Below are 26,135 nucleotides of genomic sequence, written 5' to 3' on the forward strand. Positions count from 1 at the left end.
CTATTGTGAATTTAAAGTATATTCAAATATTTTAGTGGATTATTTTACTCAAGCCTTCTGTTTTTCCCAGTGCAGCTGTTTGTCTCTCCTCTCCAAGCCTTCCAGAAGGGAGGATACAGACCCTGAGGGGCTTCTTTGGGATTTCCTGTCATTTAGTCTTTCTTCAGGCACATAAACCATCACATCTTCCCTTTGCTTTTCTGTCACTGTATTTCTTGCTTTCTCTCTGGAGATCACTAACGCTAAAAGCGTGCGGAGAGCGATGCTGCTAATGCAAAGCCCCTCCTGAGATAAAAGCAAAAGGCTGAGTGAGTTCTCGAATGTGGATGCACGTAAATGACGACATGCACGAACACCTCTGACCCGCTAAAAGCCTCGTTGTTTTGACTCACTTCATCTGAAGACTGATATTAAAAACATCACTCATCGTGGTGTAGCTCTGTGCGTGTGTGTGTGAGTGAATTTACTCTGATTATATCACATCTTCAGTGCAGAACCAATCAATATTTGTCTAGACAGAAAGCGTAAGCTTAGCTGTTAATGGCATGGATATCGCATTAGAAAATGATTATGGTCATTAAAGCTCTATTTCAGTTTCAAATGTTGCAGCACTGCGCCATCAGATAACTAAAGCAGAGTCTGTAGTAGGATCCAGGGCAGAGAGAGACTGTGAACTATTACACGGGTTGAAAGAGGGGGGGAATATACAGGAGGAAGGATCAAGTATCAGGAAATGGTGACAGTGTGATGCAGCTATGATAGAGGAAGAGAGAAAGTGGAGCACCACCCCTCCCTCCCTGCTTCTGCCATCTGATGTCGAGGTGGTGTTGCCAGGGGCAACCACATGAGCAAGATAAAGGGAGAGGAGAAAATGAGCCGAGCTGCGTCAGCGAAGCGGACGGGGACTTGATGCTTCTGCAGCTCGCGCCATCCTGCGCCTCGCTGGACCGAGCCGAGCTGATCCAAGCAGCGCTCCGGATGATGACGCCGCCGACAGCGGGGCGAAACAGCCGAGCGAAGGACACGACAGCCTGCCAGCATCAGCAACACGGAGGCAGCCCGCCCAATCACCAGCTGACGTGCTCACGAGCTCAGCAGCCAATGAGACGCCTCCCCTGCACAAGCACTCGGATGCAGAGGCAGCGCCGGGCTCGGATTTCTTATTAATGAATGGAACAGCTCCGCTCGGCTGCTTTCTGCTCGGACACAAGAAGCCAGCGGGAGAGCATCCACGGCAACGAGGACGACTTAACCCGCAGCCATGGAGGCACGACAACGAAACACAGAATCCCGGCATCAGGACCCAAACGAGGGCATAGCAGCGGCTATTCAGAACGCGGACCCACATCCTGATCTCCGTCCTCCATCATCAGCATCAGCATCCTCTCCTCCTCTCCCGTCCTCGGCCATGCCGCCTTCTACTTCGTCCTCTGCTCTCCTGACACTGGCGTCTCCAGCCACCAGGCGCTCCATCTCCATGGGGGACTTCCGGCGGGTGACGGGGGCTCTGCGGGCCGGCTCGGAGCCCCCCTCCGCCTCCGCCACGGCCCCCTCGTCCAAGCTCGTCACCCCCAGCTCCAGCATGGAGTTCGAGGCCGCCCGCCGGCGCCTCCTGGAGGTGGAGGAGCGGCAGCGCGTCATCAGGGAGATGGAGCGGCGGCTGGAGGAGCTCCGGGAGGTCTTCGTGCGCTCCGAGCAGGAGGTGGTGATCCACGGGGAGCTGGTGTCGCGGATATCTGGCGGGGCCCAACAGGGGGAGCTGTACGTGGCCGAGAACAGCCAACGGCTGAAGAAGGGCCTGAAGTTCAAGAAGCACCGGCCAACCATCGTCTTCTCGTCCATGCTGGGACTCCGCACATGCCTCCCGTGGCCTGTGAAGCTCAAATAGGCCACCAGATCACTCTCCACTGCTTTATAACTGAGCTTTAGACAAACAGGAGGACAGACCTCCATCCTTTCGCTACCACTCATCGACATGGCTGCTGTCCTTCACCTTTCTGCTCTTGTACCCTGAGGGCTGGTCCTCCAGGTCTTTAGAGTGCCTACGCCAATCACACATGCTAGTAAGGAGGTTCCTGCAGGACGCCATTGCTCCATAACCGTCTTCAGAGATCCTCTGCAGGTGGATGCAGCGTTGGACTCCCGCGGGAGGGCTTGTTTATCGATACGGCATCCGTGCTGCAGAGATGAGTCACGTACAGGTGCTGTGGGAGGAGAGGTTCCGACCGGCTCTGCTGCCTTCACGCGGTTACGTGGCGCCGATCTGCTTCAGAGGAAGAGGATGAAAAAGGAGACGGGAACAAGTAAAGTGAATCGTCTGCCTCTGTGGCCGCGAGGTGCCACAGCACAACAGGGAGCGCTGCGCTGTTAAGTAACACGGAGGACGCAGTGTGGGGAATCTGAAGGCTGGGACAAAGGAAAACGTGCCTTGGCCTCGTCGACCACCGCAGCCCCTGTTTCTGGCACCACAAAAACATGAAGAAGAGGAGACGAGAGGAGTCAATTCCACCTGTGGCCTCTTTTCATCCAGTCACCTAGCAACTGCTCTCCTCTCCGGCCCAGAGTAACTACAACACTGCTAGACAGCTGTAGAACTGTCCTGATCCATGCTTGTAGCTGAACCTGCTCATTGACTTGATGACTGCAGGCTGCACTGTATTTGAGCTGAGGCTAATTATCACTGTTTGCTGAACGAATCCTCCATAGAAGTCCCAAATTTAGTGGCTGCCCTAATTCCTGCATTTAGCTCACCTTTCAAATCTGGCCTAGTTCTTCTGGTCCGTGTCATATTTATCTATTCCACCAGTCCCAGGGATTTCTACTTTCAGCCTCTGACGGTGACAATGGAGGAGCGGGTATTCAAGAACGCATGTGTAGTGCTGTGCGTGCATGTTAGTCTGTGCTAGTTCCAAAGCAAACCCGACTCTCGGTTACGGATCCGTTGGATGCTTTGCTTTCAGGTTGCAGAAAGCGCGAGCTTCGACTGTGTCGGGTTCCATCGAGCCAACGTTTCTAATTGAACGTGCTCTTTAGGTGCAAACACAAGCACGACAAGTGCATAAGACCAGGCTGCCTACAGTACATCAGGGACCCACTGAGGCAAACGGCACGCATGTGAAGGTAGCGGCCACGACTAAATGTGACGCTTGATATGAATCAACAGGAATGAGGCCAGAGTTTAGCTTTGGTTTGGTTCCACAAGGGCTTAAGTTGTCAGTTTGCTTCTGTTGAGTAGGAGTGAAGGGACTCAAGATCGGCTGTGATGAGCTTCTCACTGAATGTTTATAACTCTCTGTAAGGTTTCCACATGGCTCGTTGTCTGTCCATATCTATACCAAACCACCTGCAGCTAGTTAGCTGGACGCTAATATAGAACAGAACGGTCTCGTAGGCCTTAAACATGTAGTTAACAGCTAGTCACAAGTGAATGTACAGCTGGCCTATATATTGCTTCTTAAATATGCCTTATGCAATGTGCATTGGCAATTTTTAATACTGACAGCGGTGACGGTCAACTTTAATGGCCAACCATTATACACACTTTACCAGAAACACAGAAGGTAAAGAGCGCCGTGGCCGGAACTGTGCACGTTTGCATTTCCACGAATGAAGACTACGTTTCCCAAAGAGCTCTGGGCCCACTTGCAGAATGAATGTAATGTTAATTGTATCTCAAGTGTTTTCTGCGTATAATGTATAGTCACATTTATCTAGATTGAACCTGTGACTGGCATTAAATCCGGCTGCAGCCTCTGCCTGTTCGTTGAATAATAGTGAGGGTCTCATGAGTTTGACTGGAGAGATTTGGACCCACAAAGCTAAAACACAAGGTGTGGGGATTAAAGGACTACAGCTGCAGCTACCACGGCCCTTTACTGGACACTACACTGGCCAAGCACAGGTCCAAAGCCAACTTTCAACATTGATTTACCCTGAATGTTTTAATAGTTTGTGTTCATGTGATGATGTGGTAAAATGAGTATTTTTATTCTGCTGAACTAAACACTGGACTTCTGTGTTCCTTAATCATCTTTTTTCACAGTGATAATACTGTGAGATCTGTCCACTGTATTCCACCTGCGTATGAATGTTAAACACACAATACTTTGATTTTATCTAACAGCTATTTGGCTGATTACACGGCCTTAACGCCATTATTCTGATGGATTGGGGGTTATGGAAGAAAATAACTCAATTAATTATTAACTGGGTAGAAAACACATTGTCCCCAATACTCATTCATGTATTAGCACTTGGTTTGAAATGTTTTTTGGATTTTTTTTTGCTGCACACTTTTAAGAATGTTCTGTTTAAATGCTGAAACTTGCTACCACACATGACAGCTGACATTTACTTGACAATAGCACTAAGACTAGTAAACATTAAATGATAGATTTCATTTTAAGCATTATCAGGTTTTGTAAATAACTGGTTTAACAAGTAAAATAAATTGACTAATCAACTGATGGCGTTCTCTGTGTCTGAGGCGAGAGAGAGAGTCTGAAATAAGCCACTGCTTTCAGCTGGAAAGCCCTAACATAAAGTGTTCTTTCCAAGGTGAAATCTCTAAATATTACATTCTGTGCTTTCACATGGAAGCTCCAGCAACTATTAGGGTCACCTTGCAGTAGCCTGCAGCAGTACAGTTCAGTACCATGGTGCCACATCAGCACAATATAGGTTTTCCACATCTAAAACTGCTACAGAAACCTCCAAATCAACACATGGCGCATCACTTAGCAGCGTGTTTTGTGCCAAATTACATACAAGGATTAATGCAGTTATTTGCCTGCTTCTCCTCCTCAGCTGATTACACAGTTAAATTGAAGTTAGATAACCGTGCATTTGGTCAGAAGGGAAAGATTTAGAGGAAGTACATCCCGCAATCGGGATTTGTAAAGATGCATTAATCCGTTTCGCTGTTGCTCACTTAGTGAGAGGCATTATCCCTGTAGATGGGTTCTAGACAAGCAAATCTCAATCTCTTCAATATTAGAAAGTTAAAACCTCCTCTGTTTTATTTTTATAGAGATTATACACCCTGATGCATACAAACATGACATACTTGTGTAAATATTACTAATCATGGCCTTAAGCCAAACTGAAAATGATATAACTCCAGAGATTAGAGCCGGGTTTACTCTGCATTTCAGGGATCACGAATATATTCTGCCACATACATACATCACATTCAATTAGGTGCGTGTAGTGAGCATTTATGGGTAAAATGTACCGTGTGCTTCTAGTCTTCTAGTCTGCTTTGCTAAATGAAAACAGGCCTACTAGAAAAAAGGTTTACAGGCTACTCAGCTGACAGAGGAGAACAGGCCATGGCACACCATCATTATCCTGGCTGTTAGTGAGGTGGCCGCTTATGTAAGTGACAGGTTGCAATTTCATTATCCCCGCGTCGGTACAGAGGGTCAGGCTAAGTAGCACTCGGATGAAGACAAAATGAGGCTGGAGCGACAGAAAGCAGGAAAACTACTGCGAGAGGTTGATGCTGGGTATGAAAAAAAAATTTTAAAATGAATCACACCACACCTGAACGCTACTCAAGTGCTACTGAGCTAGCACAGCCTACGCTCAGCATACGCCACGCTCCTCCTGTAAAACGGGTCGCGTTTGTTTTTCATGAAAACACATGAACACATTTCTAACTGTACCAACGTGTTCGCAAACGTTTTCCTTTGCATTCGCAAACAAACACAGCACTCCAGAGAAACAGCGCTGAAGCCTGACTATGTTTACAGTAGGATATTATTTGAATTATTGTTAATTATTAAAGTTAATCTTTCAAAATCAAAAACATTTCTGTGACCTCAAACTTTATGACTGCTTAGATTATGCAAGACAAGACCATGTCAGTACACTTTTTGTACAATATTAATAATAAGTCACTTTATTAGACATTTAATTTAGTGAAAAATGAGCCAATGTTTACATTTGACGGTTTCTATTTACAGTTGTGTGTTGTGTGTTGTGTCAAATGTAGTCATTTAACGTCTCACTTGTGTCTGACACCTTCCTAATTGGTTTCCCTAATCATTAACACAAATACACCAGCAGGAGGCAACACACATCACCTTTATGTTTACACTCAGAAATTAATAAACTCCTGCCACATGCGGGCTGTTACTCACCACTGGCATCATCTTCAGTTGTGAGACAAAATCCTTTCACAATTACACAACTGTGTGTACTCCCTGCTCTTCTCCTCTAGCCACAGTCAACCAACAACACAAAACAGATGACATGAAATTAATAACGTAGTTATTATATATAGATATATATACACACACACACACACTGTATAATGAATAATGCATCAAAACATGATATATAGACCCTGATATATAGACTGTACATCAGACATTTCTAGACAAATATGTACAACAAATTGTGTGACACTGCTGTGAAATGTCTTGCTTTTGTGTAACTAAAGAGAAAAAAGTAAAAACACATCGCGTCCACCTCCCCCCTTATTTCCTAAGAGCCTGTGTACATCTGTGTTGGTCCCGTGCTTGTGTGTACACAAAATGACTGCACTGGGATGCTGTTACTAACAAGCTCTCTGTTAAGTGCTAATTCCTGGTAGTAGGGTCGTTCTAGCACGCGGCCGTTGTTGCAGATTCTCCAGAGGCCGACGCCAGGAGCCAGAAGAAATGGGATCCTCCGCTCTCTGTGCAGCCAGTGAGGTGTGCCCAGAGCCTAGAAGCCTGGGCTTAAATAACAGACCTCTCTCAGGGACGCTCAGACGCCTGGCGTTCTGCTGGAGACAGACTGGCAGGCACGGAGCCACTTTTAGAGTCCCTTGGCAGGCTGCACCAAACGCTGGGCAGGTTTGAAACTCATATCTACTTGTCTCGGTTCAGAATGACTTAAATGAGTGGGGAAGTTTCCATTCAGAGCCAGCTGACCGGTGCAGCTCTGCCAACTCTAGTTTAAAGTGCCTTAAAGGGTTCGCCCTGCAGGTACATTTATCCTCTATTTACAGATCCTGGATCAGTATAGACAATTCAAAACTCTCCTCTTCTGTGACATCAAAGTTCAAATGAAAAGAGCTTTTTCTTCCCTAAACACATGAATTCGTACCTAGTAATATTGGCTTATGGTTTTCAAACAACTGTACAAACATAGCAGTTAGAAAAAGACAGAGCAACGTTAGAATGAAACAATTTATGGAGCTGCACTAATTTGATTTACAGTACGAGTAAATATCAAATATCAAAAACTAGAAAAAACTCAAACAGATTCATTTATATCCTCCGGTCTCCCTTGTAACGCATCATGTGCTCATTGCAATAACTCCAAGGTTCAGAGAAAAATCACTGTCCTCCCAGGTAAAAAATCTGTATGTGACAATTTAGCTCCAGTTCACATCCCACGCTGGTTCGGTTCCTCTAGTGGGACACGATACGTCCCTTTAGTCTGCCAGCTTGTGTATGTAGTTGACAGGAAAGGTTCCACTTCTGGATGCGTCCCCCTCTATGTGACCTACCTGTTTGCACAACGAAAGGCATATTATCATTATGTATAACAGGTGAAACACATGTTTTTGGTCACATTTACACTATAAAAATCATTTTATTTCCAGGAGTCTCAGATGTACCGGACGACTTGACAGGAAAGACAAGGATGTAGTTGCACTTACCCACCAGTGGGGGTCATTAGTGGCCGTGACCACAATGATCTCATCTTTGAAAAAAGCCAGCTGCTCAGGACTGACTGCTCTGCAATCCACTAAGGCCTTGACACGCTTCTGATGTGGTCTGCTGCCAGAAACCTATGAGGTGCGATAAATTTCAAAGTGATAATTTGTACTTACTGCAAATCTCAGGTCTAAGGGTTCAGCTTCATAAAGTCTGAGATTTAAGACTGACTGAGTATTAATGTACTGGGTGATTTCAATACAAGGAGCTCCTGGGTTGTTGTACCATAGCGTTCCTGCGGGGTCGGTGTGCACAGGTCACAGTAGGCGAGGATGACGGGGCTTGAGCTGGAGCTGGAGCAGGCGCTGGGGTAAGGCTCAGGCTGTTCCCCATTAAACTGCAGTACAGCTCCTCCTGGCTGCCGACGCAGCTGAGAGATGATACGCCACACTTCCCCTGGCTGCCTCCTCCACTGCTGGTTCGACGATACGACGTGGTCTTCTCTGAACTGGAGTACGGCCCAAGATATGAAATGAGAATACAACTTCATTCCTAAACCTATTTTTAACGCTGAAGCAGACGCGGGGGCATGTCCGGTGCTGTCTTACCTCACAGGCCCTATGTGGCTCTGAGAGGACGTCAGTGTGCCACTGTTTTGGGATCCAGAACTAGCTGCAGGCTGGCCCTCCCAGGTCTGCCTCTGTCTCCTGAGCAGACCCCGCTGTGTCTGTGGAGACCTGGGGGACCTCCCACCTTGGCCCATGCTGGGTGAAGGAGGGTTTTGTCTAGATGGGTGGGAGGCCGGGTTAGAGCAGCGTCTTGGAATGGGATTTCCCTCCTGTGTTGTGACTGAAATCTGGGGGTCGGAACGACCTGCAGGTAGATGACAATCACAGGCTAAGTACGTTGCATTTGCCAGTCAAGTGTTTCTTGCCAATAATGTCTCACCTCTTTGGATGGACTTAGCTGGCAGTGGGGGTGGTGGCCCTAACGAGGGGGCGCTGTTGGCAGGAGGATTTCCGTACAGAAAGTCTAGATTCTCGTAAGTCTGGCAAGGCCTGGTGCCTGCGTTGACTTGGGCACTATTACCCACATTCCACTGGGCAAATGAAGTTCCACCGCCTCCATTGCACAGAGGGGACTGTTTTTTAGGCAATGGGCTCACCTGGTACAAAAGAAAAAAGGCAAAAAGCATAATTTCTTTATTTAATAAACAGTTAATCCTTTTTCCCTATACCAGTAGATGAAAGGTGCGTGTCCAGCTTTGTGATCAGCCAGGTGTCCAAATGTGCTGCTTACCTTCTCATCCAGGTCATCCTCGCTGTCATAGAACTCCTGGGACGGCATCTCCCACATGAACTCCACATGGATCTGAGCGTTAAACTTCCCATTGTGGGCCAGCTCCAACTAAAACACACACACACACAGTAGTTAGGCAGTAAACATTTCTGCTTCTTGGCTAAAGTGCAGTTTCATTTTCAGACAGAGGTAAATATTAGACATTCTTATATGATTAGAGAATTATGAATTTTTGAAGGTTTAATCAAGGCATCACATTATAATTTGACAGGAAAGTAAACAATACTAATCTGTAAAATTTTACAAATCCTTCAAAGCAAAGAAAAAATCGTGTCAAAGCAGCGTAACACAGCTCAAATAAATCTGGAAACATCTTTATGTGCAACCTTTTCTATTCTCCACACAATTAGCCTATAAAACAAAGCTAGCCACAATTAAACAGGATATTATACCACGGGGCAGAAGGCCGGTAAGAAAATAAAGCTGGTTTATAAATGATACACAATGGGACCTGATAAGGATACGATTCCTTGTCCTGGGACTGAGTCCTTAGCTGAGCTTTGCTGCACAGGGAGTTATTTTAAGGTAGTATTTCCAGCTGTGGAAGTTGTCTTGTTTGTGCTGGCTTTCTGCTGTGTAGTTTAATGCTGAAATGTGATCCTTTGGTTTAACCTGCTCCTCCACTGTGTGTGTTCGAGTGTATTGAAAGAAGGTTAAAATCTTACCAGCTCGACACAGAGTGTGTGCTGCAACCGCCGCGCGATATCAAGGGCCGTCTCTCCTGCCGCGTTCACTGGGATGAAATAGGTGTTTAGAGCATTCGCCGATTGCACAGAGTGAAGTACAGTAAATAAAAGAATAAAGCAATGTACCTGTGTTTAGTGCTGCCTTCGCTTTAAGCAGTAACTTGAGCGACTCAGGCTTGTGATGCAGGACGCTGTAGTGAAGAGCTGTGTTTCCTTCTGCTGTTCTCTTCTCCAGACAGTGGCTGAGTGAAACAGGCGGACAAAATAATTAAGTTAAGATCAATCCTCTTAATTAAAGAATAAAGTACATACAAATGTGATTGTTTGTCCAAACCTGTTCTGGCAGAGAAAATCTACCAGTGACAGAGAGCTTCTTTCCTCTAGACGCACGGCAAGATGCAGCGCCGTCTCTTTGCTCTCCTTAAAACAGGAAGAAAATCACAAATTATGTTGCGGTATTAATCCCTAAAAAGGGATTAATTATCTACACAAAGCTTTGCTGGAATCTAGATGTGTCAAGTGGCTATCCAACAGTCAGACCTAAATACACAAACGCTACAAAAACACTGTAAAGTTCAGAGGTTGATTGTGCAACAACTCATCTGTGTTTGGGTTTTAAATAGCTGAAGTTCTGAGCATTAACTGTTTGTGACGTGAAAAGGAGGCTTAGACGGAGGAGGAGAGCGTGTGTAATTCAACAAGCTCGTCTCACTTGTTCCCATGAGACGTGAGCTCTGAACTAAATCAATAAACGACGACTAACCAACACAAACACACATACACATGCACTCAAAGTGAAACCAGCCATATGATGATCAGGAAGTGCAACGCAGTGAGGAGGGGGAAGGGACGTCGCTGAAAATAATGGAGACGACTACCGAGAAAGACAGCAGATGAGAAAAACAAGTTGATGATAAAGAGAAAAAAATGGAGGAGTGAAGATTATAGGTCAGAGGCCTCTAATTACCCATCAACATGAACCACGCAGACAAGGAATTAACACATACTCCACATACTGTAGCCACCATGTGCACAGTCTGTCATCTATTATTTTAATACTGAGAAGACTTGATTCTACCCCTAGTTTCAACATGAGAGGAAGTTCCCCAGTGTTGTTTGAGACAAGGATGTGTTGCCTTGTCAGCAGACAAAAAAAAAACAAAAAAAAACAGTGCAAAAATCCCCCAGTAGCTGGAAATGACCCCCACCTGTCCGTCAGGCAGCACAAGTGTTTTGGCCAAATCTGCTCCTTCGGCGTATAGCTGCAAAAGAGAAGTGAGGTCACGACACCTCACGGCGTCGTACAGTCGGCTGGGATCCGTTTCCTCTCTGCGCAGGACGTAGCGACGGTCGACATACTTCGCCACAATGTACTCCTTTCTGGCATTCCTGTGTGTAAAAAAGAGCAGGTTGGTGAGAAAATCCAACAAATATAACCAGTAAATAATGACATTTTAGTTTTAGAACCTACATATCACTTTGTGGGAGCAGTTTGACTGAGTCATTTGGGAGGCAGGCCTCCATGACATCATTGAATCTGGTGTTGCCAATACTGACAGCCAACTGGAGAGACAGAAGGCAGAAGGTTACATAACGCCTACAATCAGGATCCCCTGACGTGTTTTTGTGTGTGCATTTAGTACCAGGAGCTCTGAGGTGCTGAGTAGGTCTAGAGTCAGCGACTGGATCCTGGAGTAGTGGACCCCCAGTTCTCTGTGGATACCGGAGCACTCTATACAGGTGAGGATGCCCAGATTGGTCGAAAGCCACGTTGGATCTGGAAACAAAGGGCAAACACTTTGAAATGATAGACGCCACCGGGTTAAGTATTATCCCGTCGTGCTCCAAACCCAGGACTGGCTGACCTGGAGCCCCGCAGTCGGCGCACGCCTCGTTTCCGGGCATGTGTCGGAGGTCGGCGATGACGGCTCTGGAAAGGTCCTGAAGCCCGCTGTCCTGGAGGTGGAGCTGGTCTCCCCCCAGTGCTGTGTTCAGGGCCTCCTCCTTGCTGTTCTGAAGCACTGACATCCAGCTAAAGTACAGACAGACAGACAGTTGGCACAGTGACAAACCAAACCAAACCTGATCTTTTGCTCTGAAGATCAAAAGCAGCCCCTCCATGTGTTGTGCATGTGATTTTCACTCTGTTCTAATGATAAGTCATCATCACTCTCACTTTCTCGGTTTTATGACTTTTCTACCATCCAGACTCTAAACTTCCACTCTTTCATTTCTCAGGCTTCAGTGTACAAATCATTTCCATTTCCCTCAGCACATCACATCAAAGCATCAGCCCGGGGGCCCACACACAGGCAGGGACAGAAAGCCCTACACGTACCCTTCATCAAACACCACATCACAACACACACAGTTCCCTTGCTTTCTGCCTGTGGCCAGAAACAGAGGTCCCGCCCACCAGCAGCTGGGCCGGGGGGCTCTAACAGGACAGTGCTTTTCTTTTTAGTTTCCTTCTCCTTTTATCCATTGTCAGAAGCGTTTGCCTTTTACTCTGTACAGGATCAGCCTGTACAGTCCTCCATTTTAATTAGCATACCTATATAGTTCCTCGAGGGCTGTTTTTCAATATTGCTACATTCACATGCAGATCATATAGCCCACGACTAGTTTTAAACAAAAAACACACAGGGAAGCGAATGAAACAAATGTGTATTCTGTTGTACGTCCATTACTTACATCAGACATTCCTGCTCGTCTTCTGCTTGAAAATGATATGTTCGATTGTCTATAGAGAAAGAAAAGAAAAATAATAATAAATCAACAGAACTAAGTGAAGAGGGTTTAAAATTGGGCCAACACATCTAAGAATAAGAATAAGAATAAGAAAACCTTTAATAGTCCCGCAGTGGGGAAATTACCTCTCACAACAGCAGTACAGATGAGCAAGAATACAGGTACAGAACAGTTTGTGTTGGCACAGTACAAAGCAGTACAGTACAGTTAGAGTGAGTATGAGGTCATTGCAGGGTTATTGCACAGTAATGGGTATAAGATTTGTACCGGTAACAATATACATGATTGTTCACAGATTTACACAAGTATTGTGCAGAGCAGGTTGCTATATAAACCACTGATGCAGTGGGTGAGTGACTGTGGTGGGATGTGGTCAACAGTTCTGATTGTACAGTCTGACAGCAGCAGGTAGGAAAGAGCTACGATATCTCTCCTTCACACAGCGAGGGTGGATCAGTCTGCTACTTAAGCTGCTCTCCAGAGCAGACAGTGAGTCCTCCAGTGGGTGAGAGACCTGGTCCATGATGGATGTCTACACCAACAACTCTATTTCATACTGCACACAGCTGTAGATATTAATCCTAGTCAATTTAAATGTGAACCTACGGGTGATCAGGTCGAAGATTCTTCTGTCGTCTGGGTTGGGTCGCACCTGACAGGTCAGTAGGTTCAACTTGGCTGGCGGTCGATTGATCTAAATACATGTTTAACATGTTAAATGAAATGTCCATAATAAAACCATTAAAGTAATTTAGTCTATGCGTCCTCACCGTGCTGTGAGAAATGGTGAGGCAGCCAAATTTGACTCCACATTTTCGTTTTTGCCACACCTTCCTGATCCTGCACAACGAAACACACATTTTGAGGAAAAGAATAATGGAGAGATTCAGTACAGATCATACTATTAACATAGAATCACCGTATATGCTTTGAGTAAGGACGATGTACACTCTGTGCTGGCTCAGTTTGCCTGCTTGCATTATCTTGACTCAATCAGGTAAAACGGCCGAGGACGTCTCCTGTTTTGTGTCAGTGGCTTGAGGAGCGTTTACATTGCTGTCTTCCATTTGCCCTACTGAACCACATCCCCTCTGCTTATCACACCATCGCCTGTGTGTGTGTGTGTGTGTGTGTGTGTGTGTGTGTGTGTGTGTGTGTTTGTGTGTGTGTGCGTGCGCGGTGCAAAAGTTGGATCCGCTCCCTTGGCTGGTCTGCCAGTAACTTCCATAGGAGGGGCCCCTGCTTGAATCTTCATCTCACTATAATGAAGACCAGCTGGGCCAGCCAAAGCCTGAGTTCCCCCTCTTTCTCTTCATGTCTTGTCCTACTATTTCTTGCACAGCTTGAATACTTACTCCCTTTGGCTGTTTTAATACATTTAGTGCATTTTTTAAATATATAAGCAGTCTGCTGTTGAGCCAGCACACATTACTTATGATATATATAAAGTTGACCACAATTTGATGTTAATAAATAAAGATAAGCACAACACACATACACATAGGTGCTTTACAACTACTTGTAATCCTACGTTCCTACACTGTAGCTGATAATTTTACAAACCCGTCACTCTTCTTGAGCAGGAAGCCAGATTTCTCCGTCCCATACTTCTTGTTGCCCTGGGGTTGGTGTATGCTATACCCGTTGCCAGAGTTCTTCCTGTTCAGGTACTCCTGGGATACAAACAGGGACTTAGGACTTAGCTTCAAACGGGTTAGATTATACCTGCAGATCATTCCCAAGACAACAAAGTAACCTGATCAAGAAACAGTAAAAATCTGCCCCTAAACCTGTTATAACACACGTTTTGTTTACACACTATCACTGAAGATCTACACCACTCCAACTCGTATGTCTTCATATGTAATGGGCTTAAAATATTAAGAATATTTGTACCTCTTTTCCCTCAACTTGAAGAAGTAACTTGAGCGAATCCCTTAACTGAGTGAGCTGTTTCACCTCCTCATCCTGGCCCTGACGCACCTATAATGCAGACACACACCAACATTAAGCAACAAAGACACATTCAACTGCAGTAATCTGTTTGATGAAAAACACGTTTTCATTCTCCTGTTTGATTTTTATGATCTCATATGCAACAATTTGTATTAAGATGTGGGTGTGGACTGACTACATCAAAGTGCTGTGTAATACTCTAAATAATGCAAAACAGAGCTGGGGTGTGTTGCCCTAAAAACACACTCCTTTGTTAGGAGGAGCAACAGAGTGGCCAGTATTGCATCTAACATAGCTTACTTGAAATAAGTTAGGATTTTCCCTGGGAACTATAACATTGATTGTGCCTGGCCTTCCTTGCGAACGCTGAGGTCTGGCATGTCTGAGCGGGTCACCGCACAAGAACAACCAGAAAATCCTCTAACGTTCCCATTACAGTTATCAGCCTGTTTCCAGGGCTCTATCCAGAAAACGTACGAAGGCAAATTTTATGCAGACTGGAAACCAGTTTCAGAGCCTCGAGAAATAGGTGTTTTACGTTCAAGTCTCATGTTTTGGAAACTGGAAACATTTGTGGGGAATAAAGTCCCACAAAATAAATAGTTTCTGCCTGCGGGTGCAGCTGGGGTCAGTTTGGAGCGAGTCTATTGTGAAAGACTCAAACGTTGCTGCAGTAGGTTCAAAAACATGTAAATCTCACTCAGTGACTATCTCGTCACACACAGTTTAACTTATTGTTGTGACTAAGCAACAGATGACTAATTTATAAGCATGTCTGAGGGTTTTGTGGCAACATCGGTCTGGGTGAATGAGGACAAAAGGATGCAGCAATGAGCTGTTGATCAAGCCGAATAATGTCAATACATGTTCCTTTATAAACACCGACTGATAAAAATACATGTACACAAATTAGCAGTGGTTTGTGCGATTACCGTGTGCAAAGAAGCAGCAAGTTTCTCAATAAAAGGACCCAGATTCTCTGCAGCTTTCAGTCCGTCCTGAAAAAAACTGAGAGCAGACAAAGAATAAATGCTGACTCCTAATGGAGCTGGAGCCCAAACATCCTAGCGCACACCAAACAAAACAGCACATGCCCAAGCTGTACAAGCAACTCATGTTCCCTCATAAAAGCCTTGTGATTAAAATGAGTAAATGATTAACAATTGCAATAGCATGTAAAAGGAAGTGAACCCCCCCCCCAAACCCCAAACTACCCCAACTGTGGCACAAATCAAATCCATGTGCTTTTTATGCTCGAGTCCTATTACACACCTAGGACAAATGAGACTAACCTGAGCTGGGCCTGGAAAAATTTGATGAGGCTCTGCAGAAGATCTGGGCCCTGACGCACCTTCAGCTCCTGGATCTTCAAAAGATACTGAAACATGAATACACAAAGTTAAAAACAGGCCCCCAGAGATCAGCAGTCAATACTACGGGTTGTCAGTAAACAAACTTTAAAAGGTCCTCATACACTACACCTCTTTATGAGCATGTTTGATATAGTGTAGCACGTTACTCACTCTCTATTACACGGCTACTGATTGCTTCAAAGGTCACACGCTATTTTACAACCCTGCAGTCTGTCAGTGTACTTTGTAGACGGCAACTAGCAAAAGCTTCCATCAAAATAACACAAACAACACATGCACATTTAAAGCTACATTGTGAATCATTTCCAACTCGTCCTGAATTTTAATTCAGCTAAAGCGTGTTTCTCTTGGGAGGCTCAGATGAAGCAGTATTTTTGCTCTGCGTTCATATATGTGTAAAAGGGAGAGACGGACGGTGGGGAGGAGTGTCTTGCAACAAGTGGAAATTCCATTTTCACTGCCTCCCCTTTGTCTTAACAGCTGGCTGCAATCAGGATTATCCTTTTTTTTCCTCCCAGAGGTTTTCTCCAACTACACGTGCTCTCACAACGCCACCTGTACACGCGGTCAGTAAGTTTTACAAGAAGTGCTTTCAATTTGACTAGGTGTCAACTAGGTCATGATAGACTTTTCTGCCTTTGAACTGAACTGTCTGATGTATATGATTCAGCTTTAGTGCTACTGTATTTGACTCCACCACTTTACTTCACATTTCAGCTTCTAAAACATGTTTTTTCCATTATGAACAACTGTAGGTACACGCAAGGGATCAAGTCTGACCAAACTGTTGACCGTGGATGGAATATGGAACCCAGGCAGACCACCCATGTCAACTAAATCAAGCTTGGGTCAGGTATGTGAAAGGTGCCTGGGTCTGGTATTTTGACTGGCACCAACCCCTCACCTCACACATTTGTAGCTGAAAGGTCCTCCTCTCTCTTTCCATGTCCTCCCCTCCATCTGATCCCTCCGTCCTGATCAGCTGCCTGGTCTTCTCCTTCCTCTCCTTCTCTAGCTTCCCTCTGAAGGCAAGACGAACAAAGGAAACAAGCACAATGCATAAATGAACAAATGAATGAATGGGAAACTGCTTCTGTAAGTAGTGTCTAATTTTTCCTGCTCCACAGAGAAACCATATTTCAGAGGGTTGGGAGAGGGTTGATGAAATGCAATACAGCATCAGAATGAAATCAAATAATGGCTGCAAAGTGCCTCAGCTTTATTTCACAGTAACACAATAGAGAATGGTCATGGGGAATGAAGCATCCTCTTACTATCCTCCAACTGTGACCCACAAAGAAGATTACGCGTGATATGATTCGTCTTGGCCAACTACATCTGTCTCAGGCTGCAGTTCATTTTCTGTGAGAAAAGCAATGAAGCAGAGCAGATGGACTTTAACCAGACAGTATGGGTAATTACATTTTTATGTCATACTCCTTCCAGCTCTTCTCCATCTGTTTCTTGAGTTCCTGCAGAGGCGACAAAGACAAATAAGTAGGTGTTTTTCTGTCACCACTGGGCTGTTACTGGAAAACCAAACATAGAGGAGTCAGGTAAAACAAGGCCTTGCTTTATATCTGCATTAGCTAAATAGGAGAACTAAACTGACGATGCACAAAGGTGAGTACTGACTATCACAGCTCTTCAGATCTTATCTGGCAAAACAGGATTCCACTACAGCACTTTCCTTGTAGTTACAGTGAAGCTGTCAAATCAGCGACAGATGCATTAACCTGTTACATTACTTAGTAGTTGATCGACATAGGATTTCAAATGGCAAAATATTGTAAGAAACAGTTTGGTTATGTATTATAGAACATACCGATTATGTGTTATGTATTAGAACAAAGAAAAAATCAATCCTAAAATCAATCAGACACTAAAGTCATCATCTGAAAACAGGTATTGGTCTTTCTCAGCTGCAAATCATTTCATACAACAGCAGAAAGCCAAAACAATGACATGGTGCCAATAAATCCTTTCCCTTTTATCAAAATGCTGTCTTAATTGAATACAGGTCACCGCCATAAGTATGATTGTGTAGACAGCTAAATTGCATTCACGTGTAATGAATTTACAATAAACTCCATACTCACTTGTCTGCTGTCGCGCAGCTCTGACTTCAGCACATTTTCTAAAGGAAACGCCATTATGTTGTTGAGATTTTGCACCTGGAATATATAAAAGCGGAGGAAATGAGTAAAGACGGATAAATTTACTACTTGTCATGCACGACCCTTATCTACTGCACTACCAGCAAGCACTCATATACTTTCACTGTACCTCCCTATGGGCCTGCGCTGCTGGGAATCAGTGTAGAAGAACTTTAAAAACATGGTGATTCAGTCGCTCTGAAATGGTTACTCATCAAAAGAAAACAGCGGACAATAATCTGCAACATGAAGAGTTCTGGATCCAAGGGGGACATGAGGGGAAGATTTATTTGAGGTTTGGATTGAGAGAGGACAAATTCTTATGTGGTGTTGGAAAGAATGAATACACTTACAATAAAAAGGATTTAACACTTATTCCCCCCTGCAAATGAACTTATTCTTAACTTGTCCAAGTCTTCAATGTTTATTACAAGTTTACAAAGTCTGTTTGCAAATGTTAATGCAATATTTCCATGGAACCTGGTTTGATCAGCCAAGTCCCACCCTCCAACATAAATACCTGACTTGGACTTGATTTACTGATGCAGCAGCCTGGTTCAATTGTTTTGGCTGGCATCCAACAGCTGAAGTAACCAACACACTCTGTCTGGAGTTATGACGTGAGGAAATAACGACTCGCAGTGAGCGTGCATGTAATTAATCACTGAATGTATGTATGTATGTATGCCTGTATACACACGCTGAGACTGGAACAACCCTGCTATTACTCACACATTAGTTATTAAGGGACACGCTCCGGTTGAATTTCCAGTTTAGCCCCTTAAATCACCCACCTACTGGTTTTCCTTTGACTGTGAGTATGTGTGTGCGTGTTTGTTTACTCACACAAGGAGGTCTGGAATGAATTATCATCACCATAGTAACTATCAGTGGGAGGATTTCAGACTGCCCCATATTGTGCAGACAACAGATACAAATACGCAGCTGTTGAAAAGCCATTTGCTTCATGCACACACAAGCATTACTTAGGGGTCACCCTCTCTTTCCTCATTTCATTTGATTTTATCTTTTCAGTCGTTATCGTCACTGGCTCCTGTGTGCATGGACTCTCTAGGAAAGGCGGCTAATTTGAGGAAACGCTCTCTTTTACTTCCCCATTTTCACTCACCAGATTTTTGAAGAGCGCCGTGACCTCTCTGGTGAACACAGCCAAGTTGAGGAAGCCTGTGGAGACCTCGTTGTTGTCCTGAGTGAGATGGCTGTTCCCCAGGCTCTCCAGCACCTCAGTGTACTGCTCCTTGCTGTCCACGTGAGCTAAAAAACAGCACAAACACACACAGGAAGTTGGGAGTTATTGAGACTTTTGTTACATCTGCAGAAAGTCTGAAGAAGCCACGCTGACTCGCCCAGTGCGAGCATTTGAACAGGACAAGCATGTGGGATAAATTAGTAGTGGTTTCCAACCATCCTGGAGCCGGAGAAAGGCAAACACATGGAGACCCGTGTTTTTCTGGAGCTTGTCAGTCACTTTCTAAAGGGTCATGACCTCTGAGGGCTCTCAGTCTGTTGAATTGAAGGAAAAAGGCGTACGGAAAAGAGTCTTAAGCTGCAACTGGCAGCACGTTGGTTTACATTGCACTCATCAAGGGTTTTTCCTACAGCTTGTTCAAAGTAAGACTTAGATGGCTTTAAATAAACACAATTTACAGTTTAAGCCACAAAGGTCAACAAATACAGTTGACTGAACCAGTAATATCTGTAACTTTATGTAACTAGGGAAAACTGACAAAGGAAATGTTATTATATACAAAAGGATGTTCATTTCTGTGGCTCCAGTTTCCACTTCTTTGATAGGACAAAACAAATGTAGCTGGGAAATGGACTAGTAAACGGAGGAAATGCAAAGAGGGACAATTTTACAGCTAAATTGCGAATCAAGGGAAAGTATTCAGACACGCATGAAGGAGACCAAATCTAGAGTGGGCAGGAAAACTGGGCCTGGTGGCTGTATGGTCATTGAAAAAATGTAATACAACAAACAATATTCTTGCATCTATTAAGAGCCATAAACAAGCTCAGGATGATGTTACAACTGACCTTTAATGAACACATTCCAGAACACACACAGACTCACTGGAACTTGGCAGAAAGGTGGTACTTAGCAGTTTATGGGAATAGAAAACGAACGATGACCACGTGTGTCCTGCCCAAGGGAGGAGTGGGTGTATGTGCCCGTATGCGTGGTGAGTAACATCGGGACTGATTGTGGGGTTCAGAAACATAAACAGTGAAAAGGGGGTGGGGGGGGGGTCGTTGCATTACTGGAACTAACCCATATGATTTCACTTACTGTGGAGAAAACAAAGGTGAGCACATAGAGAGTAAGCGCGGAGCGGTTCTGCAACGATTGCAGCGCTATTCGGGTCTGGCTGCCTAATTTTGTGCAGATGTCTCCATGACTCACTTTAACTCAAACCTAGGAGCTGAAGCATTGAAATGAGAAGCAGACTTGAAAGTGAGAGATACATCTTTATATTATGTTAAGAAGTTTCACCAGCTCGACGACAAGCTGAGGCGACCTCAACACACACAGACACACAGACACACACACAGACACACAGACACACAGACACACAGACACACACGCACCACTCTGGGTTCCTCTGGTGCTGTTTTGTGGCTCGAAGCTGCACATGGAGTTTACCTTAACACACACAATTATCCATTATCCCACGCACCCTCGTCCGATAACAAGGGGCCTCACTCATAAACACCGCTACCCACATGAACCTATGACGTAATCTGAACAGGACTTCACTATGAACTGTATGGAACACTCTAAAAACTGGCTGTAGGTTTACTTACAAAATACTGTTTTTATCCCAAATCTCACTACTGGATAGAAAACAATCACAACTCTCTACTATGGTAGGGGTAGAGATTCATCCAGAATAAAAGGCATGTGAAAAGTTCAAATGAGGACCTAACCCACATCAACAAGCTAGCAGGGCATCCTTGCAATGGCATTGGTTACCTACACGAGCAATGTGTTGCAGGGGTGAGACTACAGCGTGCCATGGACGGACACTTACAGAGGCCAGATGTGTGTATAGCTTTGATCATCTTCTTCATCCTCTGGAGTGTTGTGTTGTCCATCTCCAGAGACTGCAAGAAAGCAAAGGAAAATTATGAATCAAACAGATCATTACCCTTGAGCACTTCATCCTGTGGGTTTAGAATGAACTCCCGCACAAATACAGTGCAGCGTTTTGGTTTGTGCAAAATTTTTCATCTCGTGCTTCTGGCAACACAGGAGTCTGCGTGGATTCAACCCTTCTTCATTTTCTCACTGTTCGTGACTAATGCGTGCAGTAAATCAGCTCCTGCCAGCAACACAGTCATCTGTCTCACAAGATAATGAGGAGCTCCCAGTGACGTCGTCACAGGTATTTCACCAGTCTGACTGACCACGATCACGTCCAACGTTCAAACTGTATTCTCCCCACATTAAAACCACCCTTGGCTTTAATACAAAGCCTCCAATATCTGCCACATATGATACAAATACAAGCAATAACTGTCACTCTTTCTATTCAGACATCTTAAAAAGTAAATTAAATTAGATCCTATTTATTCTCCTCACACAGGCTACTTGTTTCATAAAGCTAGACATGTGGCACCTACAAGCCACTGGAAATGGCTTTAATGAGCCAGTAGCACGGTCTAAACAGAGCCTCTGCCTTGTTAGATGGTGTTTTTACACACCCCAGTCCTTCCTGGTTACGTCCACTCCCTACATGTTATTTCACTAATTAAAAGGCAATATGTAATGCAACTGCAGCAAATGAATGGGAAAGTGTTTTGGTGGAGACGGGATATGGGAGTTTCTTGTTGCTCGTGTGGTTTCCTCTGCTTTGTAAGCAGGTTGGCAGACAGAGGTCCAAATTGTGGAAACAAGCAGGAGCAGGTCAACAAAACAGGTTGTGTTTGTTGAAGTTAGTTCAAGAAACATAAAAAACTCAGTCGATGCTTATGTGATGAAGCTACAGTGTCTCTTACAGTGTCTTTCCATGTTTGTGTGCTTATTACTTCATCAGATATGACTAAGGGATGTTGGATTCTTATTTACAGAATAAACATGGTGACAAAAATAGTCCCTCAAAAACACTGCTGAGACTATGACCAATCGTATCATAGCATATAACTTAAAGGAAATGAAACCATCTTTTGTGTCTTTCTTCTTTTTTCGCCATCTCTAATCAGGAGTAATAAGAAACAAGTGACTGAGTGTGGGCAAACACTGTCTGCCACTGTAAACCACACACATGCCCACACATTATCCGAGCCATTAATCAAGCGTGTCCCTGCTGAGCAGACTAAACATAATAACCACAGGTCCGTCTGTAAATGGACTGTTGCATTTACACGTGTGGCGCTTTTGCCGCGTCCGCCTGTCTTTGTGCACACGTGTGGGATTCCAGCGGGACCCTCCCCACAGCAGCTATTCCAGCGATGTGCTCTCGACAACATAGAGCCTATAATTAAGGATACTATTCCGAGACAAATGGATCAGACAACCATGCAACTGCCATTCGATAAATACTGTAGGTCCAATTGGTTTCACGAAGATCCACCTCAAAACAGAGCTGTGCTGTGAACAGTGATGCTCTGTTGTAAGTCAGGATCGATGTGCGCACACTAGGATTATTTGTTTTATGGCTGAGTTCATGGCAGCCTCCCTCTGCTTCCTCCTTTGGCCCAAAAGCCAAAGAGAGCATCGCAAACGGGCCTGGAGCCGAGCGACCAGCTCAAACGGGGACAAAAGGGTCAAACTGGCCCTTGCACAAATGACCACGAGCATGTGTGTGATGTCTGCTGTGCTGTCCGTGTCCAAGCCGAGTCTGACCAGCATGTGATGAAAGAGGAAACCGTGTCAACTCTGATGCTGCATTACCTCATCTGACCTTTACTTTTCTGCTGAACCAGGCACCGGACGGTCATCAGCTCCACACACAGAAAAACACCAGCTGCTCCATTCTTTCACTTTCATTAGCTACAATAAAACGCCTTCTCATACAACACAGCATCACGCCAAGTGCATACAATATATAATAAACATGTTGATCGAGCCGCATGGACATTTTACAGTGAGATGAGTCACAGTGGTGTAAAATAAATTAAAAAAAACTGCAACAACAACATGAAAACACCCGTTGCCAATGCAACCTGTTGCTGCTAGCATGTGCTTATTTTAGCTTTAAATTACATTCGTACTTTTTCTTCACTTAACCTGAATATCAACAAGTTCACAAAGGAGTAAACGTTTACAGGCTAATTTTAGGAGCAGTAAGCTAGCAGACAGGTGGGCGCGCGCCCCCGTTGAGCCCCAGCTCCGCGTGCGGTGCGCGGCCGCCAGGTAAACGATGCCTCCGCCGAACTCACCTCCTCCACCGTTGACACCGTGTTCCGGCAGTCGCTCATTCTGGACTGAAACGCGGAGGTTCCCGGCGAGGACAGGTCCTCGTTCGCCAGGACCACGAAATCCGAAATGCTTATTCTCTCCAGCATGTTTCCGGCGAAGAAGAGTAACCGAGTCAGCGAGCAGAAGACGAAGCCCAAGTTTCACGCGCGCGCTTAATTCCCATTTGATAGAAAGGAACACTCGTAGTTCTCCACTGTGCGCGAGGAAACTTTAAAGTGCGTATTCCTGTGTGGGTTAAAACTCCCTGAGGCGCTTTAAAATGGCAAAGTCGTCCGAAACCACACCTGAGTCCCGTCCGAGTTCCCGCTGCACTTCCACATAGTGTGTGCGCGGCGCGTGGAGGTGAACCAGCGCGCTATTGTGCGCCAGGCGAGAGAGGGAGGGAGGGAGGGAGCGAACTCCTTCATCACGTGGGAATGTTTGCGCTTTCCGCCACGCTGCGAAGACACAAAAGCGCGCGCGCGTGCGTGCGCGCGCTCGCGCCTCTGCGCTCGTCCCTTTCACTCCTGCTTCTCATTTCTATGCAGAATTCGGAGTCTGCGCTGTGGTCGCCATGGATATGGAGAGCGCCTCATTCATGAACCGAGCCGCAGTGGAGGAATTTCAGATCATTATTCCAGCTCCATTGGACGATGGTGCGGAGAAGGAAGGATCTGAACGTGTCAAACCCAAGCTGTGACCACAATTGTAGGATTTTGTACAAAAACACAAGTGAAAGGTGTGCAGAATGAGTACATATTCATTACATGCAGTCTCAAGTAGCACAGAGGGAGGGTGTCATAAACACCAGTCCTCTGACCTCCTCCTGAAGACATGTGTCAGAATGAAAGGGGGCACTAGTGAAGCTACAAGAGTGATGTCCTGGTATTGTGGAGCCTGTTGGCTCAGAAAAGAAAGGTGTCTCACCAACGCTGGCCTCGGGGGACGTGATACATAACACCGTGAAGTGTTTTTTCCAAAAGCTCAAATTCAGAAGCTCCCTGGTTTCACCACAAAACCGCATGTTTGAGTGCAGCTCCGCGACTCCACGCACACGCACGACAACTAAGCCTCACTCTGTGGCAAAGGGCTTCATCGCCTCGCCGTAACAACTGCACCCAGTGCACGAGCCAGAATGGAAGTTGTGCGTCGGCTCCAGGGGCTCACAGTGCAGCGCTGTGTCGATTCACAACGACAGACAAACTCGTTTCTGTGCTCAAAGTCCTGCACGCAAATCCTCGGACGCGAAAGCGTCTGCGCTTGAAGGCGCCGAGGGAATAATTTGCCAGGGAGCGAAGCCGTAACTCTCACGTTAGTCCGTGCGAGTTAAGACACGCACACCGTCACAAACATCCACGGAGGTCTGCACGGCAAAAGCTGCGAAACAGCCCTTCGTCCTGTTAATCGTTAAATAAGAGCGTCTGCTCCCATAAGGAAGTGCAGCAGATATTCCCCGTTCATAAGTCACCCAGGGATTAATGTGGCCATTGTGTGTGCCGCGTCCCCTGCGAGAGCAACAGGCCTCCAGATTCAAACGCGTGTGTCACCTCCTGGGATATTTGCGCATCACACAAACTTTCTCGGCGCAGCGTTCTGCCGGCGCTGACGTCACGCAGGCGGGCGTGCTGCGGCCCAACAATGCCCTCCTTCAGTTTCGCTGCGAGCCCTTGTAAAGAAGCGGGGCCTTTGTGCGCCTGCCAGCCGCGCGGCCCGCGTCCCATTGTCGGACCGAGCCGACCGGTCTGCGCAGGCAATGAACTCACATGTAGTGGGGAACGCGGGCTGGAGGAGGGGGAGGGCGGGGGGCGAAGCAACGGGGGGAGCCGACAGAGGAAAATAGCTTTGGAAGGTGGAGGAAGCGAAGGCGGGGGAGATGCACGGACACTCGAGTGACTAACCTCACCTCATCTCCACCCTTTCCTCCCCAAAGCCCCGCACACACGATACAGGCTCCTTCATTGTCATTCTGTGTATCAGCAGATCCTCCCGACGTCCTCTTTTCTTCTCATCTGTCTTAGAGCTTTCCCTCCACGAGCCGGGGTCTCCACAGCTCTTTCCAGTAAAGGTCACGGCTGCCAGGATTTCCTCGCCGCTTCCCAGCAGCCATGAGGAGTATCACAAGGCCCTGTAATAACCTTCCCACAAAAAAAAAAAAAAAAAAAAAAAGAAATCTCTCTTCTCCTGTTTTCAACACTGCTTGTTGACTCGGCTCCGCTAGTCCTGCGATCAATTTACGTCCCCTGTCAGAGCAGCGGGCCCAGGCTTACCGTAAAATGCCCCCTCTCCTGGTGGACGCGCACGGCTGAACACGGGGGAATAGGGAGTAGAGAGGGTTTGATTTATTATTTTACACAGGATTCCATATGCATGAGCTCATATTTAAAACTATCTGCGTCAATATCATACACAGAAAATATGATCATTATTTGTGCTTTCTAAGAAATAACTCAATAATTTTTGACTCAATGTCCATTTCTGGCGTTGCGTCTCATTAGCATATTATATATTTGTCCACCCACCACACCCTCAAACAGACACTTGTGCAGCACCTGTGTTGATATGGCAACGAAGGTGTCGCAGACAGGGCGCAGGCAGTCCGACCCGTTTGTGATTCATAAACGCAGTCAGAACAATCCAGCCTAATCTTCTTGAAGCCGTTCCTCCTTCCTGGCATTAAGGTTTTCAGCTAACAGTCATGACAACAATTGGTCTGTAGATGTGATGCAAAAACGCAGAAGTGGTCGATTGTTTAGATAGTGTTTGTGTGTGTTTGTGTGTGT

At 45.6% G+C, this 26,135-nt stretch overlaps 2 protein-coding genes and 1 long non-coding RNA gene across 3 annotated transcripts; 2 read left to right on the top strand and 1 right to left on the bottom strand.

The window, feature by feature from the left end:
* Nucleotides 1-427: 427 nt before the first annotated feature.
* Nucleotides 428-4,463, top strand: LOC114848860 (TMF-regulated nuclear protein 1-like). The gene has a single exon (XM_029139721.3). It carries the CDS (start codon nt 1,262-1,264, stop codon nt 1,886-1,888), a length of 627 nt encoding a protein of 208 aa, XP_028995554.1. The 5' UTR covers nt 428-1,261; the 3' UTR covers nt 1,889-4,463.
* A 1,609-nt stretch (nt 4,464-6,072) lies between these two features.
* Nucleotides 6,073-23,744, bottom strand: asap3 (ArfGAP with SH3 domain, ankyrin repeat and PH domain 3). The gene is made up of 26 exons (XM_029139598.3): nt 23,337-23,744; nt 20,987-21,059; nt 19,063-19,208; nt 17,877-17,951; nt 17,200-17,249; nt 16,682-16,799; nt 15,697-15,782; nt 15,337-15,412; nt 14,345-14,431; nt 14,012-14,121; nt 13,219-13,288; nt 13,055-13,142; nt 12,392-12,440; nt 11,563-11,729; nt 11,341-11,474; nt 11,169-11,260; nt 10,906-11,086; nt 10,032-10,117; nt 9,824-9,939; nt 9,677-9,744; nt 8,952-9,059; nt 8,601-8,817; nt 8,261-8,525; nt 7,938-8,160; nt 7,655-7,786; nt 6,073-7,501 (listed from the first exon to the last, which is right to left on the bottom strand). Exons 1-26 carry the CDS (start codon nt 23,460-23,462, stop codon nt 7,427-7,429), a joined length of 3,018 nt encoding a protein of 1,005 aa, XP_028995431.1. The 5' UTR covers nt 23,463-23,744; the 3' UTR covers nt 6,073-7,426.
* Nucleotides 23,197-25,525, top strand: LOC114848873 (uncharacterized). Its single transcript, XR_003784509.3, has 3 exons — nt 23,197-23,310; nt 23,904-24,094; nt 25,374-25,525. It is a non-coding gene; the product is annotated as an uncharacterized LOC114848873 (long non-coding RNA).
* Nucleotides 25,526-26,135: the final 610 nt, after the last annotated feature.

The sequence above is a fragment of the Betta splendens genome, chromosome 22, assembly GCF_900634795.4.
Source record: "Betta splendens chromosome 22, fBetSpl5.4, whole genome shotgun sequence".
Taxonomy (NCBI): Eukaryota; Metazoa; Chordata; class Actinopteri; order Anabantiformes; family Osphronemidae; genus Betta; species Betta splendens.